At 40.8% G+C, this 18,238-nt stretch overlaps 1 protein-coding gene across 9 annotated transcripts in view; it reads left to right on the top strand.

Annotated features, from left to right (window-relative positions):
- The window catches only part of DRAM1 (DNA damage regulated autophagy modulator 1), an 86,785-nt gene that overhangs the window by 36,180 nt on the left and 32,367 nt on the right, over nt 1-18,238 (top strand). For all 9 annotated transcript variants that reach the window (XR_016350613.1, XM_089781827.1, XM_089781824.1 and 6 more), the window contains exons 2-3: nt 6,666-6,733; nt 9,300-9,442. Coding sequence is in view for 8 of the 9 variants with exons in the window: in XM_089781827.1 (XP_089637953.1) it covers nt 6,666-6,733; nt 9,300-9,442 (211 nt within the window). In the remaining variant the exon portion in view is untranslated. The remainder of the gene's footprint in view (nt 1-6,665; nt 6,734-9,299; nt 9,443-18,238) is intronic.

Raw genomic sequence — 18,238 nt, 5'->3', positions numbered from 1 at the left:
TCAACCAGAAAGGACATTGTCGCAATGACTTGATTACCTGCATCCTGCTTCAAAGACCTTTTAAGACCACACTTGAAAGAGAATCCTCTGAACTGACATTCATGCTTAAATTCGACACTTTACACCTAAGTTTAAACAAAGACATTAATTATCTTACCCATTACAAAGATAGCTTCCCCAATTATCACCTCTATTATTATTAGCTTACAGACATTTACCTCCTCTCCCCCCATCCCCTTCTGTTCTGAAATTTGATTTGTCCTTTTCATATGTGTTCATTTTTTTGATTGTATCTTTTCGTATATATGGTTGTGACAATTTTCTTCCACTATTTGATCTGAGGCAGTGGGTCTGGCCCACGAAAGCTCATCACCTAATAAATCATCTTGTTAGTCTTTAAAGTGCTACATAGTCCTGTTTTTTGTATACTCAATAGGCATTGTGCTGCCATAGCTTTTAGTTTGTAAAAAAAAAATCACACTCCTAACTGACATAGTTAAATCTGTACAAGAACTGTATTCAGATTAGGTCTAAGTTATAGATTCAACAACTTTACCCTTCCTCCAAGAAAACTAGGGAAGACTAGACTTTATAAAGGATGAAGAGAAGGAAATATGCCCTATCCATTCCGAGCAGCATAGAATTGCATTGGTGGAAGAAGATATGCAGCAAAATTTAGCATACAATTTTTAATAGTTTTGAACTCAACTGATTTTGATAGAAGGCTGATAAAGCATGATATGCTCTTCAGGATGATATGGTGATTCTTGCTTAATAGCTGTAACACATTTTTATACTGTTTAGTACATGGCTCATTCCTCAGAGTTTAATGGCTAACTGAATCATGGGATGTAGCCATAAGCTACAAAGGGGAAGAATGTTGCAAGATATTTCAGTTGTGCAATATGTCAGTCTTGGCTCATTTACTGGGCATTAAAATGAACTTGTACAGTTCCAATCAGACAAAATAAAAGCAGGATTATTAATAGGTTTTAGTTTAGGTTTTCAGTTATACTCATTTTTATTTCGTAAATACTCCATATAGGTCCACTCATAGCTATTTCACTTGTAGCTCTATGATGTAGCAAATACCAAGTCAACTGCTTAAACACAGCTCCTCATAGGAAACTGCTAACAGGACTTCACTGTCTGTCATATAGAGAACCTAAAATGGGGAGTGGATGTAGGAAGGATGGCAAGTTATTTCCTTTATGCTGCTCAGAATCTAAACTGATCTTTACAGAAATCTTGAAATCACTGAGTAAGATGTACTGAGGTAAATTTTCTGGGTCATTTTTATGGTGGTTTGAATATTCAGTGTCAGACTCCTAAAGATATTTTCTGCAAGATGATATTTTTTGAATCAATGAATTCCATAGTATGCAAATATATCACATCAGTTCCTTGTGAAAATAAATGTTGCGATTTCATTTTGAAGCAGAAGAATTTGACTTTATAATAGACATGCAAGATATTTTCTAACAACGAGTGTAAATATTTTGGATCTTAAATATTCTCTCTCTTTCCCCTCCACACACTTCAAAATAATATTTGATTCAGCAGAATTCTGAGTGGCAATCTTAACATTAATATTATTACTTCTCACTAGTTCTCTCATCTTATCTACAGTGGGTTACCCTTACCTCTGTATTATTGTAAATTAAATTAATAGCATATTTTGATTCACATGCACTATATGATTGTGCCATTTAAAAATTTCTATATGCTGAATGTAATTTCATTTTAAATGTTTGTCAACTACAGGCTAATGCAAATAATTTGTGTAAAATAACTATGTAGTGATCCTGAAAACATCAGGAGCTTCAGGGTGTTATGTATTTTAAGTTTTCATGTCATGTTAATTTTATTCTTTATAGTGAAAAGTATAGAATTAAAATGATTTTGTCCCTAAAAATCCAGTTCTATACCTTATGGTGACATTATGAATGTGCCTATGATATTTGTGGTATTAAAAAAACAATTATTTTTAAATACGGTACATATTTGAATATACAGTATGTAGCCCTGAGTTTCCTTGAAACTGTAAAACTCACCTATAAAATTTCGTTTTCAGACAGCTTTAATTCAATAATGAAAGGAGTTCAGTACCATTTAAAATTATTTGGACTGCTCTTAAAATGTGAAGTGTTCCCAGAACTTCAAATGACTGCATACTTCACGTGGGCAGATTCCATTCCCTTCTCACCTGAAGCCCTTCAAAGGCTTTGAAGTAATCCTGGTTCAGTACTTGGGTTACACAGAGCAGTTTACAATTTACAGAAGTACTTCAGAATTGTTTCCTGTGGCTCACAATGAGGAAAATATACAAGAATTCAAGCTTAAAAAGCCCCTGATAATTAAAGCAAGATTAAGGATGGCTTTCAAATACAACTGAACCATTATATGGGAAATTAAGGCAGCTTTATTTATTTTACCAGGTTCACTGTCTGGTAAGGAATGTGTGAATATTAAAAAGTATGTGCTGTAGCAAGTCTTCAGAAAGCATAACTAGAAGATAAGATGAACAGAAAATCTTAACATTGTCCTGAGAAGCTGTAGAAATTGATCCAATGTTGAAGTGTCTCTAGCTGTTGCTCTCTGAACTCTAATTAGAATTTTTATATATATGTGCTGGGAGTCTTTCTGGGTGTTTTCAGTATTAGTTGTAACAGCATCACAAAGAAAAGGATTCACATCACTATCTTTGATGTATCCATCTAGTTTTTTCCCCATTCTTGACCAGGTATCCTAATTTCCAAGGAAATGATAGACAGCTATTAGCTCATTACCTTTTGGAGACAGAGGGAGATTGTGATTTAATTTTGAAAGTCCGTGTGACAGGTTGGAGCTATCATTTGGTGTGATGAGCCCGTCTATCTGTTCTCTGGATTGCCACACCATCCTGTCCTGCTGGGACAGAAGCTCTTGTCTCTCCCAGCACTGGCACAGAGGTAACAGCAACCCCACGGAGTAATAGAGATGCTGAAACAGCTCAGGTCTGGGAGGGCTCAATTATAGGTATTGGACAGCACCTAGGAACACAACCCTCAAAAGAGACCAAACCCCAAATAAATAAATTTTACTCTGTATAAAAGTTTTACACCGAGAAAGAGATGTTTGCTCTCTTTATCAGTGAAAGAGAGATATGCATAGCTGTGGCCCCCATCCCAGGTAACAATTATTTTCACAGGGATTGATAATAAACAAAAGTATTTTTTTTAAGTATAAAAAGTAGAATTCTGGAAGGAACCTGAAGAAGTCATCAAGTCCAGTCCCATGCCCTCATGACAGGACCAAGCACCATCTGGATAATTTCTGACGTTGTTTGTCTAACCTCTTAAAAATCTCCAATGATGGAGATTCCACAGCCTTCCTAGGCAATTTATTCCAGTGCTTAACCACTCTGACAGGAGGTTTTTCCTAATGTCCAACCTAAATCTTCCTTGCTGCAATTTAAGCCCGTTGCTACTTGTTCTATTATCGAAGGTTAAGGAAAGTAATTTTTCTCCCTGCTCCTTGTAACACCCTTTTAGGTACGTTACTATCATGTCCCCTCTCAGTCATCTCTTTTCCAAACTAAACAAGCCCAATTCTTTCAGTCTTCTCTCATAGGTCATATTTTCTAGACCTTTAATCATTTCTGTGGCTCTTCTCTGAACCTTCTCTAATTTCTCCACATATTCTGAAATATGATGTCCAGAATTGGACACCATAATCCAGTTGAGATGTAATCAGCGCAGAGTAGAGCAGAAGAATTACTTCTTGTATATTGCTTACAACACTCCTGTTAACGCATCTGTGACAAAGCTCCTCCTCTGCTTTGGTGGGTCCCATGTTTTCAAGCAGATTGCTCATCTCAGAGGCTCATGGCAGCCTTTGCTTTAGACACATTATCTAGGGCATCAGCTTGCCATTTGTTGTCACCTTCATAATCAGCCAGCATGGGGAAAAGAGAAGAGACACAACTCCATAGTCTCTACTGCCTTTCCAAGTGATTCAGGGCAAAACAGACCCCTTTACCAAAATTAGTCCTCCTCCTGTGCTGACTGGGGAGTTGGTGATGCGGGGAACCTGGGCCTGCACTCTACTCCGGGTCCAGCCCAGGGACCCTGTGATAGCAGCAGCCTGCAATGTCTCCAGTATCAGCTGCGTGACAGCTACGTTTCCCTGGGCCACTTTCCCACAGCTCTTTCCAGCACCTTCCTTACTACAAGCTCTTCCTCCTGGTACCTGCTTGTGCTTCCTCCTCCCAGACCTTCCACAGCACCTTCTTTCCACAGGGTATGTCTAGACTACATAGCTCCATTGACGGAGCCATGTAAATTTGTTTATTCGGCATAGTCAAAGAAGCGGGGATTTAAATATTCCCCACTTCATTAAAATAAACATGGCCACTGCGCTGTGCTGATGATCAGCTGATCCGAGGTTCAGCATGAAGGCTGGCCCAGGCAGAGAAGACTACTCCAGCGCTCTCTCACTGCAGCAGCTTGGGGCCAGGTACAAAAAGCCTGTCCATGGCTACTGCAGCTGCAGCGGGCACAGCCAGAAAAGGAGTGTATGTCCCTTGGCTGGGGCATGTCCAGGTTCATCTCCCCCTGCACTCCCCAGCCCGAGTGAGGAATGCAGCAAACTGTGCACTTTCCCCTTGCTCCTTGATAAAGGAGAACAATCAGCAATGTTTCCGTATGAATGGGGGGCGGGGAGATGCAGTCCCCCTGCCCTCCCTAAATGGTGCCTGGAGGCTGGGAGACTCAGGGATGATGCAGGAGCGGTGGGGGGCAGATTTTTGTCCCCAGTCAGTCCCTTTCACTTGCCTGGTGATTCTGTCTCTTTTCTGGATGATTTTATGCTGTATGCATGCACACCCTGCTGTAAGTTATGATGAGAGGAAGCTGTATATTGGATTTGGTGGTCTTAGCTCTTACCATTTAGGAGGAGCTCTTCAGGCCCTCTCCCCATCCTACACAGCCAAAACCACACACTGCTTTAAGTAATGAGAGGAAGCTGTATACCGAATTTGGTGGTCCTAGCTCTTACTATTTAGGACCGTGGTCCCCAACACGGTGCCCGCGGGCGCCATGGCGCCCGCGGGGGCATTTGCATGCGCCCACCAGGTGCTCGGGGCTGGCTTGGCCCCGGGCACATGGCGTGGCGCTTGCGGGGAGCGTCGGCCCCGGGCGCGCGGCGCTTGCGGGGGGGCGAGGGGGAGAGCGCCGGCCCCGGGCGCGCGGCGCTTGCGGAGGGGGGGAGCGACGGCCCCGAGCGCGTGGCTATGGGGAGGCCCCTGGCGCATGGCTATGGGGGGCCTCGCCCCCAGGCATGCGGCTATGGGGGGGGGCGCCCCCGGGCAGGCAAGTGTCCCCACCCACTGGCGCCCGGCGGGCGAACGGCCACGCCCCCTGGCGCCCGACAACCTCAAAAGGTTGGGGACCACTGGTTTAGGAGTTTTTGTATGGACAGATGGAGAGACTCACTTGCTCACTTGCTCACAAACTCTCTCAGACATACAACACACTATTCAATCTACTATAATTATTATATATATAGTATGATTTACTTTTGTTTATGCCTGGAATTATAGCAATAAGCTTCACATTCTGGCCATTAAATGACCACCATATTCCTGCAGGGACACCAGAACAATTTTTATATTGGGAGCGTTGAGAGCCATTGAATCAGACTGTAAACCCTGTATATAATGGAAACCACTTCAAGACAGGGGTGAAAGTAACTTAAAGGTCTTACTGGTACACAGAACTGCCAGGTTCCTGGGCAAGGTGGGAGGGAGGGTGGCTCTGGACCCCTAGAAGGAGCAAGACCTCAGGTGGAAGGGTCAAGGCTCTGGCAGCCTCTCCCCAGCCAGCTTTTTAGTGCTGTCAGGCCCATGTTGCCCTGGGCTCCACTTGCTGCCATAGTGGTGGCAGCTGGGAGCCCCGGGCCTTTTAAATTAGTGGGCCCTGGGGGCAACTGCCCCTCCCCCCATCACTGACCCTGCTGGTATTGTCCTTAAACATGGACTTTGTACCGGACTGTACTGGCAGCCATTTTCTCACTGGTATGCCATACTGGTCTATACTGGCTCACTTTCATCTCTGACTTCAAACCCTGGGGTCCAGCAGAACTCCCAGAACAACTAATTCTAGCACCCACGTACTCCTGGAGAGAAGATGTGTGTGACTATAGCAGATATGACCTCCCTCAAGTGCCTGTAATAAAATCGTTTTACTAAACACCTTGTTAGTCTTTAAAGTGCTGCATAGTCCTGTCTTTTGTTTCAGCAAGACCAGACTAACACGGCTACATCTCTATTACTATCCTTAATAAAGTTCATTAATGTCCTTCTACTAGCTGCTGTTCACAACTACCTGATGTGTAAATCCAGGTCTTCATAGCTCTGCATGAATGAGGGACTGGGAGAGATTTATAGTTCAGAGATTGTGTTCTATGGCAAGATAACATTTTTTTTCACCCAAAAACAAACATTCAGTTTGACCAGTAAAGCCTTAGACATACAACAGGGGACATTATATTTCCTTGTGGAAATGTCTGTCTTCTTAAATAAAACCTCATACAAATGACATTTCTTTTTTAGGAAATTGTAGTATAATTTAGGACTTCACTCTTACAAGCTTCATGAACTAACTTTTTTGTTCTTCTTGTTTCAGTGACACAGGAACAAAACCTCCAGAAAGTGGCGTCTTTGGGTTTATGATTAATATTTCAGCATTTTTAGGTATGTATGGGGTATTTGTTCTGAGCCAATCAAGGGCCAGATTCTATCTGAACAACAGAGAATCTGGAACTAGAAACAGGATGAGTAACAAGTTGGTTGCCCCTATTTTAGTCCCCACAAAATACTACAGAGAGCCCACTCCACAGTGCCATTGAGGGTACTGCAGAGTGCGGTTTAGGGGTAAGTGACTGTAGATTATGGAGTTGATTTTGTTGTTCACTAATATCACTTAATCAGTGCAGAGTGGCCTTAAAGTAGTTAGCAATAACCAGTGGAAGAAAATTGTCAGCTGGTGTAAATCTGGCTGCGCCAGCTGCTCCTCACATCAACCCACTTGCATAAGGTTCCTTAGTGTGGATAAAAATCAATGGTTTTGATTTTTTAAAATACTTGATTTAAAAAAAATTCAATACTGTTTTATTTTTAAAAGATAAACTTATCCAAAATAAAATTTAAAATTGACAACCTATTTGAGGCCTAAACTTACTATAATCTATTAAAATAATTTAAATTAAATAACATTAAGCTGTACATATTTGCTGTTTTAAAGAGAGTGAAATACTGAAATGGTTGAAGTCACTAGTCAGGCACATGGAACCAGAATTTGTTGACATGCTATTCCAGCTATTGATAGCAGTAGGTCCTTCTGCGGGTGCAGAGAAAATATTTTCATAACTTCAGTTGATTCAGTTAAATTATTAGTTTATTCAAGAGTTGAAAAAGCAGGAAAGTTTTTTATCCTCTTACAATTTATGAATAAAAACAAGTGTAAGAGAATGAGATCTCCTGGTTCTGTAATCTTGAAGGACATGGTAAACAGAAACATATTCACTAACTCTCGGTAACACTTCCTTTAATAAATAGGTTATTAATTTTAAATGTAAAATATATTTGAATAAACTTTTAATGTATCTAACTCCTTTAAAAATGCTGGTTTTGTGCACTTTGAATTGAATTTGAATATCCATTCAAATAGATTGACACAAATCACAAGTCAAAATTAATTATCTAGTGGATAAGAAGTGCACTATTCCCTAGTTTCTAACATAATAAAAATGCCAAAAATAAGAATCTCTATACATGTACGTTAAGCTATGTAATTACTTAAATAAATGTGCATAGATATAATGTATCCTCCTGATCAGCAAAAAGAAGAACCAATTTAGGATAAAGGCGATATTAAGTAGTAAATCAACATTTCATTGGTTATCACCAATTTGAATCAGTCTTAGGAAAATAACTAAAAAGTGCAAATGCAAAGCACAATTAAAATTGATTATTTGAGCTTATGTTTCCTGTTTGATTATTTATATCTTGATCAAAGTCAGTAATTTAAATTACTCTGATTTAAATCAATGTGCCCTGCCCATCAAGAATCTTGCAGCAAAGCCAAGTAGTCCTGAGTCAAGGAATTGCAGTTGATTGCACAACCCCTTTCAATCTGATGGAGGGGGAGAATCTAGGCTTGTATAAATGCATATATGCTTCCAAACCTCAAAAGTGATCTCTATACACAACCGCCCTCTCCAATTATATCTCCTCTAAGGGCCTGTCTTCACAGGCAAGTTTACTATATTGCGGGAATTATATAGAATACTATGTGATTTGATCTTCCCTATGTACACAGGACCAGAGTTACGAACTGTGTTATAAAACTGTTCTTTACAAGGCCTGATTAACAACATATTGTGACACCATCCTGTTAGAATGCAATTCTCTGATGCAGTCAATTTTCATACCTAAATAAGTCTTTGAGAGGAATTGAGTATCAGGGCCTATAGCTGGTTTTGGCAAAACATATTGGTATATGTTGGTTTGGAAGGCTCTTATGGCAAAGGCTAGTCAAAATAGGATCCCAAGAATTGAGAACAATTTCTGATGGCACTGGTTGCACTTTGTTGGATATAAATAATAGAACAAAAAATAAACTGTACCAGGTCATTAACCTATGTAGTTCCAGAATACATAGAGTTACCATATTTGAACTTTCAAAAAAGAGGACACTCCTGAGAGGGAGTGTATCTGTATCAGTATCTACCCATTCATGTTGTATTAATGTGTTATTAATATAACGTGAGTTGGTAGATACTGATACAGATACACTGCCTCTCAGGAGTGTCCTCTTTTTTGAAAGTTCAAATATGGTAACCCTAGAATACAGATATCTATTAGGGCAGACTAAAGTCTCATGAACTGTCCATCTTCCAACTTAGCGCTCATCTCCCTTTCCTGATGTGGATTGTATGGTTGTCAACATTCTCTGCTCTTTAAAATCAAAATTGTAAGCAGGACTGAAATGACCTCGTGTCCTAAGTTGCAATTGGGGAAGCTAGCATTGAGGAGGCCCTTTCAGAATGGCATCTGAACATAATACATGTAGAATTTACTACTTTTTAGTCTCCCTTCCCACTCCCATCACAATAGAATTAGAGAAAATATAATTCAGTGGACAGTGATTTTAAGTTAGTTTTGTAAATGTATATGATATTTCACCCCCCAAAATGAAAAAACCATAATATAACCGCATTGTAAATGAAAATGTTTTGGGTTTCTTCTCTCCTTTTAGGTGCAACTACAATGTACATCAGATATTTGATATTAGAGAAGCAAAACGAATCATCAAATTTTATGAGTTCTTTATGTAACTTAATTACATTATGTATTGGATTGCTGGGCTGTTTTGGAATGGGCATTGTTGCAAATTTTCAGGTAGGGTCTAATTTTAATCACAAATCTAATTTTAAGTGTTTTAAACATAAACAATTGTAGATCTAAATGGTTAATGCTGTATTTATAGATTGCTAAATTAACAACATGAGTAACAATGTTCTTTTTTACTTCCATCTGTTCCACTCATCTTGTAAAGGAAACCCTATTTGGCTTCCAACTCTCTTAAAGGCAGATCCATGCTAGAGTTTTGCCTGTGCAGCACTACTGGTTAAAGTTGTGATTTTTGGTGACACTTCTATTACAGCAAAAGCTCCAGTGTAGACATAAAAGTGCTTATTTCAGCTTTTGACACTGTCTATACAGCAGGAAGTCCGAGAAAGAGCACTCTTATTCCAACTTCCCTTACTCCTTGTAAAACGAGGCTTACAGTGGACAGAGTAAGAAGTCCTCCAGATCGACATTATTTTGACATTATGTTGAAATAACTGCTTGTAGTGTACACGCGGACTATGTTATTCTGAAACAACACTGCTGTGTAGACGTACCCTTCCTGAGCTTAAAGATACTTGCCCATATTGGGTAATTAGTATTCTCCTAGGGCAACAGAACACACACCATCCATTAAGACACCAAGTAAAAGTATATTTTGAGCCTCATGTGCAGCTAGTCAGTTTCTTACCTGTCAACTGATACCATGCACGATGCAGCAGACTCCAATTTGGGTGCAAAGGCAGAATTTGTTACACTCTCCAGGCTGGTGGACAGTAGGAGCAGTGCAGAAGTGAAGGCAAAACCTGTACCTATTTTAGAGGGCTTACTAGCAGTGAGGGAGACTGGCAGTTCTATTAAAAGAACTTCTGCGCCCAGTGCACAATGTGGAGTCTTCATACCCTACACCAATATGTGTCCCATGCTTTCTTTCTGTATCTTCCTGCTTCACCTCTCTATTTTTTAGATGTCTTGAACCAGAAATAGCCCCTCATTTTGCTGCTGCCCACTTGTTGGTAGCACTCTGCATTAAAGAGAAAAAAAGATAGTAAGCTGAATGACATGAATGTTAGTTGGAAATCTTGCAGTAAAGACGATCTAGAAATATTTTAGTCAATAATGAACTTCTCTTAGAACTGGTTCTTGACCAGAGATTAGAATGGAAAATTTTGATCTGTGCCCATTATCTCCTTTAGCATCTATTTTTTAACCTTCTCTCTTCAACTCTTTTGTTCTTTCTTTAAAAATTTCTTAATAAGGTTTTGGGATCTTGTTGGAAAGCATAAGACAAGTTCTCACTGATTCTGACACTCCTTATTTTACTGAAACAAAAAACAGGACTGTGTAGCACTTTAAAGACTAACAAGATGGTTTACTAGGTGATGAGCTTTCGTGGGCCAGACCCACTTCCTCAGATCAAATAGTGGAAGAAAATTGTCACAACCATATATACCAAAGGATACAAATAAAAAAATAAACACATATGAAAAGGACAAATCAAATTTCAGAACAGAAGGGAGATTGAGGGGGAGAGGTAAATGTCTGTGAGCTAATGATATTAGAGGTGATAACTGGGGAAGCTATCTTTGTAATGGGTAAGATAATTAGCATCTTTATTCAAATTTGAGTGTAAAGTGTCGAATTTAAGCATGAATGACAGTTCAAAGGATTCTCTTTGAAGTGAAGTCTTAAAAGGTCTTTGAAGCAGGATGCAGGTAATCAAGTCGTTGAGACAATGTCCTTCCTGGTTGAAATTTTACTATTTGTATTGCAATACAAGCCAATTAAAGATAGGGCCCCATAGCACAGTAAAACTCCGATAGTCCGGCATCCAACTGTTCGGCACTCCCGATACTCCAGCATCAAAATGCCAAGCGCTCCTGACCAGCTGATTAAAAAGCCTGCCGCTCAGCACACGTTCTGGCTATAACCAGAGGGAGCATAAGGTTGGGAGAGAGGGGGAGGGAGTAGGATCTTGTTACAGTATGGAGAAGAGCGTTTTGCTTCAGCTGAAGGGGAAAGGGGAGGGGGGGGGGAGGAGGATCAGGTTACAGCACGGAGCGGCAGCGAAGAGGAAAGGGGAGGGGAGAGGGAGGGAGATTGTGTCCTGGCCAGCTGTTAAACTGTGCAGCTATACCGGACCTCCTGATTCTCTGGCAAATCTGATAATCCGGCACCACCTAGGTCCAAAAGGTGCCGGATTATCGGAAGTCTACTGTACTTCATGCTGTACAAACGTATAAGAAGATCCAGTCCCTGCCTCAAACAGCTTACACTCTGAGACAAGATAGGCAAAGGATGTGTCATCTCCATTTTACAGACAAGAGATATTAAACAGTTTTAGCCAAGGTCACACAAGAAATCTGTTGGTGTACAGACAACTGAACCTAATCTTCTAGGATTTATGCCAATACCTTAATCACAAAACCATCTTTCCTTTTTGAAAGTTACTTCTTAATTAGATGAAAATAAGACAACACGCAAAGTCTCATTATTGCCTTACTTTCCTTCTCGGTGCTGGATGAGCATTGCATAGAAACTTTTCAGAGAGTAACTAATGTAAAAAGAAATCTAAACTCTACCATTTTCCCCATATCCTTTCTAGCTTGAGAAAAGCATTCTACACTATTGTATAAATTCCAGCAAGAAGTGCAAAAGGCCATCCAAACCAAGTATTTTGCACTCATTGCTAAGTTCCTGCATTAGCACTTCTGCAAACCTTATATAAAATCTGTTGAATATGTCCCTTGAGGAGAAAAAACTGTGGGATGTTATGAAATCTTTCTTTAATCTTCCTTGGGATGTCATGTAGCCTTGCTGTACTTTATCAATAATTTGGCAAAAGCCAGAGTCAAACATTATGTTCAGGGTATTCAAGAACACTTGTTTAACTATGACTATCCTTTATAGTAAAGTTCATCCTTAGCAGAATTAATCTGTTTCAAGACGCTTAGGCCATGTCTGTATTAGACTGGAAAGTTGGCTTAAGGTACGCAACTCCAGATATGTAGAATATGTAGCTGGAATTGGCTCACCTTAAGCCGAGCTTGATGACATCCACATAGCAGGAGGCTGATGGGAACTGGGTGCAGCTGCCCTCAGCGTTCAATTTACGTGTGTAAATGGAACCTGCTAAATCAAATGCCAGAACATTGATCTCTGGCACAGCAAGGGTAGACATACTCTTACAGTATGTATAATGCATTTATAATTCGTTGTTTGCCGGTTTCCTCCTGTGACCTAATGTGTTCACATATTTTGTAGGTTTTTATACTCTGAGAGTAGTGGAGGACATTATTTTCATGAGACCCGAAGACAGAAAGATTTTTTTTTTTTTTTTGGCCTGGAGAGTCCCATTTCTTTATTATGAGATAAATAAAGTCCCATCTTTTTATTATGCTACCATTGTTGTGATTTTCTGATAAACTAATTCATATATTGTTAGGCCATATAGGCCCATGTTGTTTTGTACGCAGTATTTGGCTTCTTTAGTAACCTAACAATATACAAATGTGTAGAGGTAAAGAATAGAGATAAACAGTCATAGGCAACCAGAGAGAACTTCAAAGAGGAGAAAGATAAGGTCTTATATGTTAGCAAATCCATGAATGGTTTCAAAAACCAAGGAATACAGTTTTGCAAGTAAATAAACATTGGGGCTGCGTCTACACTGCCATGATTTTGCGCAAATACTTTTAACGGAAAAGTTTTTCCATTAAAAGTATTTGCGCAAGAGAGCGTCTACAGTGGCATGTGCTTTTGCGCAAAAGCATCCGTGCCAGTGTAGACGCTCTCTTGCGCAAGAAAGCTCCGATAGCAATTTTAGCCATCGGGCTTTCTTGTGCAAGTAATTAACGTTGCTGTAAGAGGGATACTTGCGCAAGAGGGCTTATCCCTGAGCGGGAGCGTCAGAGTATTTGCACAAGAACCACTGATTTTGTACATTACAAAGTCAGTGTTCTTGCTCAAATACTCATGGCCAGTGTAGACAGGCGGCAAGATTTTGCACAAAAGTGTCCGCTTTTGTGCAAAATCTTGCCAATGTAGACACAGCCTGGGTGTTTTTGGCTAAAAGTTTCCAGTGCGGTGCCCAGCTCTATTACTATTACCTCCAGGCAATATTTTGTAACAAAATGTTTACACACCGTAGAAATTAAATCCTATAAATCATGCTTTGAATCTTAAAAAAACCCCTCTTTTATTATTGATTTGTTCTGTCAGTAGCGAACAAATCTCTGAGCACTGGCTGGAGGTGATGCATAATAAAAACATCCTCCCAAAAAAAGCAAAACCAAATCTGACCAGGAAAAGATGAAGCAGGAATTAAAAATAGTTTAGCGGAGTCAAGAAAACAACCTTTGATATAAAATTTTAGAGGGGGATCTCTGTCACATGACTAATTTTTATTGTCATTTGGTTTTGACTGTTTTACCTCTTAATGAGGGCTGTCAAATGATTAAAAAATCAAAAATAATCACAAGATTTAAAAAAATTAGTCACAATGAATTGCAGTTTAAATTGTACTGTTAAAAATAATAGAATACAAATTAAAATTTATGATAAATATCTTTAATGTTTTTCTGAATGTTCAAATATACTGACTTAATTTACAACACAGAATGCAAAGTGCACTATGCTCCCTCTATATTATTATTTTTATTTCCAGTATTTGCACTGTAAAATGATAAAGTATTTTTCAGTTCATCTCATACAAGTACAGGCAGTCCCCGGGTTACGTACAAGATAGGGACTGTAGGTTTGTTCTTAAGTTGAATCTGTATGTAAGTCGGAACTGGCGTCAGCCGCTGCTGAAACTTGGAGCACACCCGCAGCGGGACAGCCCGGGTGCGCTTGGGCTGTCCCCCTGCGGGCGTGCTCAGTGGCTTTGCTCTCCGTCTCCGTGGTCTGCAGGGAGACGGGGAGCAAAGCCTTGGAGCACGCCCGCAGCGGGACAGCCCGGGCGCGCTTGGGCTGTCCCCCTGCGGGCGTGCTCAGTGGCTTTGCTCCTGTCCCCCTGGTCTGCTGGGGGAGTCCAGCAAAGCCGCTGGAACCCCCACAGCAGACCAGGGACACCAGAGCAAAGCCGCCGTCTGGGCGGCTTTGCTCGTTTGCCCGGGAGCAAAGCCGCCCAGGCGGCGGCTTTGCTCGGGTGTCCCTGGTCTGCTGGGGGGGTCCAGTGGCTTTGCTGGACCCCCCCCCCCCCAGCAGACTAGGGGGACAGGAGCAAAGCCGCCCAGACGGCGGGAGTCCCGCTGCCTGGGCAGCTTTGCTCGGGGCAAACGAGCAAAGCTGCCCAGGCATCGGGACTCCCGCCACCTGGGTGGCTTTGCTCGGGTGTCCCTGGTCTGCTCGGGGGGTCCAGCGGCTTTTCTGGACCCCCCCCCCAGCAGACTAGGGAGACTGGGAGAAGCTTTTCTCGCCCCGGAGGACACGGGTGGTGACCCGCTGCCCGTGAGCTCCGGGGCGAGAAAAGCCCCGTTTGTAAGTGCGGATCTGACATAAGTCGGGGACTGCCTGTACTGTAGTGCAAACTCTTTATTGTAAAAGATCAACTTACAAATGAACAGGGTTTTTTTACATAACTGCACTCAAAACCAAAACAATGTAAAACTTTGGAGCCTATTAGTCAAAGCATGAAGGAGAATATGAACATTTAGTACATCTGGCATTTAACTACTTTGCAATGTCAGCTATGCAAAACCAGTTGTCACTTTCAGGTAACATTGTAAGTAAGAAGCAGGCAACATTATCTTCTGTAAATGTAAAGAAACTTGCTTTTCTTAAAAAAAAGAACCTTAAATGAGTGGTCCTGTAGCACCTTAGAAACTAACAAAATATGTATGGATATTATCATCAGCTTTTGTGTGCACAATCGACTTCTTCAGATACATATTTTTTGTAAGTGTCTAAGGTGCTACAGGACCATTCGTTTTTTGGGTTTTTTTTGGTAAGTTACAGACGGACACGGCTACTCCTTCATTGTCTTTTTTTAGTGACTGGCTGAATAGCAAATAGAATTGAATGGGCTTATGTAAGTGAATTGAAAAATACTTTATTTTATTTTTTTACAGTGCAAACATTTGTAGTAAAAATATAAAATGAGTACTGTACACTAGGGATATAAGTGATTAATCAAGTCACTACTCAGCTACTTGCTTCCCTTCCCCTTTACTGCCTCTGTATCAGAGGCATCAGCGATGAGAGGAAGCAGTAGCAAGTGCTGGGGGGAGCTGGCTTAAAAGCCACTTCCCCCCAGCACGGTTTCTGTGGTGTGGGGGGGAAGGGGAGGCCAGAAGCGCAGCAGTTTGGGACCCAGCATGATCCAGGACTGCCCAGTCCTAGCTCGCGCTTGATCTCAGACCACTGCACCTCTTCATTTAAATGTAGTAAGAGCTGGGTGAACCTAAGGGTAACGATTAGTCCCTTATTGACTAATCGTATAGTCAATACAAATTGTATCAACTACACAATAATTCAGTTACCTTCTTCTTAACATCTTTATTGTAGAGTTTGTATTCTGTGATGTAATTGAAATCAGTATATTTGAAAATGTAGAAAAACATCTACATATATTTATTATATATTTAAGTTGGTATTCTGTTACTGTTTGTGTAATTAAAATAGCAAGCAATCATGACTTTTAATCAAGTTAATTTGCTTTGGGTTAATTGTGTCTATTATCTGAAATTAATGGACAGTTTTACTCTTAATTTGTCTTTTCTCAGTTGTTTATTTTTGTTGTATTTTGGGTACAGCCTGCATGCAGGACTTGACAAAATAAGGACCCAATTCTTCAAATTTCTGCATATCCTCAGCTGTCACAGACTGTGATGGCAGTTGGGGTTTCTCAATACCTTGGGTACTACTGTTGTGAGAACTGAAAAGCAACAGTAAATACTTGGCTCTTACATAGATAGCACTTCTCATCTGTATGTCTCATAAAGCTTTATGAAAGTATTTATCATTTCCACTTTCCTAATGGGGGAACTGAAGCACACAACAGTTATATGATTTATTTAAAATCAGAAGATCAGCTGTAAAGCTAGAACTAGAATCCAACTCTCTTGACCATCCAGTGCACTTCCCTAATCCAGTGGTTCCCAGTCTGTAGACTGCAGACCCTTGGTGGTCCGTGACAGTGCTGCAGAGGGTCCATGGAAAGTTTAAAAATAAGGATTGGGCCCACTGTGGTGGGCCCAATCCTTACTGTTCTTTCCTTACTTTTCTTTTCCTTCCCCAGAGAAGTGGTTTCCATGAAATTGTAATAGATTGAAAAGGTTGGGAACCACTGCCTTAACCAATAGATCATACTGTACCATTAGCTCACTTAGAAAGCTCATGTTTTTTTCTTGAACCCTCATTTTCCCTAGAGAAGAAAAATAAGTCAACATGTACAGTGCCATAGTAAAATTGAATGAAACTGCTTCAGGGGGTGGTGGAACTACCTAGCTTCCTTCTTTCCTATCTGCCTACCAAGTTGCTACATGTTTTGTGAAAACACCTCAATTTCACACAATTATTTGGAAGGGAAGTTTTTGCCCATGTTGGTACTGGGCAAGGCAGGGTGGAGAACATAATTTTAGTGATATTGCTTCTGAAAGCTAAGGAAAGGGTGGGCGGAAGATAACTAGCAATGTGTCCTAAAAGCAAAATAACTTCTATGAAATCGAATGGAGGTGAATCAGGTTTTTGTTCTCTATTTTTAATCATGCAATATTTTAAAATACAGAAGTGAAATAACAGTTGATGGGATGGTGTTAAGAAGAGACTGAACGTTGAAGGAAAAATTCCTCAAAGCATGATGAGTTAAGGCAAAGCAAAAATCTGCTAGCTGTGCCTCTTAGTCATTGCCCCTGGACAAAGGAGGTTCCCCATATCATTTGCCAATAGGCTTAGTCCTCTAGCTATTATGTAGCTGGTATATTTTCTAAGCTCTTTTTTGGAATGTATGGAGGCTGGGGTGGGAGGCAGAGAAGGTGCAAGAAATAAGTTAGAACAGTGGTGCTCATAGTAACACCTGTAGTTAAGGTTGCCTAACACTTTCTATTATGAGACCCTGTTTTCATATACAGATAGCATGGGACAGGGAAAAAAAGAAAAATATGGGAATCGTCATTCAAATACCACAATAATGGACATAGTATACAAATCTGAACAGAATAAACCATAATAATGGAGGTAGAGGTAAAGCTAAAGAGTAGGGGAGAAAACAGATGCTGAAGACAAGGTAAAATTACATCGTCATAGGGAAAAAGGTGGCTTCATGTTGGGAAAGGAAAGAAGATACAACAAAAGCAAGGAAGACGATCTATAAATTCTGCTTTGCACTGCTCTGATGGCAGAAAATCAGCTTAAAAGTTAGTTTAACTGGCTTGGAGGGGGATTTCTCTGGTACAGAGATGGTATAGATCTGTCATTGTTCAACATCTCTAGACTATAAATTTAGAGAATCCATGACATTCTTTGACTGCCCATATAGTTTATTTTACTGTAGGTTTCACCTCCAGATATATTTGAGTGAGAGAATCTTCAATAAACATAAGAAAGATGGTTGATGACATAGAAAGGGGAAGGGGCGCAGATAGAAGGATAGGGAGATTTTCACTTTAAAATTACAGGCAGTCCCCGACTTACATGGATCCGACTTTTCCGCACTTACGAACGGGACTTTTCTTGCCCCGGAGCTCGCGGGCGGCGGGACCGCCTAGAGCGCAGCGGTCCCGCCACCGCATCCTCTGGGGCGAGAAAAGCTGCCCCGGGTCTCCCTGGTGTGCTGGGGGGGGACTCCCCAGCACAGCAAGGAGACCCAAGCAAAGCTGCACAGGCGGCGGGACCCCGCTGCCCATG

Source organism: Pelodiscus sinensis, chromosome 1, assembly GCF_052426305.1.
Source record: "Pelodiscus sinensis isolate ZL-2025 chromosome 1, ASM5242630v1, whole genome shotgun sequence".
In the NCBI taxonomy this organism is placed as follows: domain Eukaryota; kingdom Metazoa; phylum Chordata; order Testudines; family Trionychidae; genus Pelodiscus; species Pelodiscus sinensis.
Note: the sequence above shows the minus strand (reverse complement) of the source record. Positions and strands in the feature narration are given on the sequence as shown.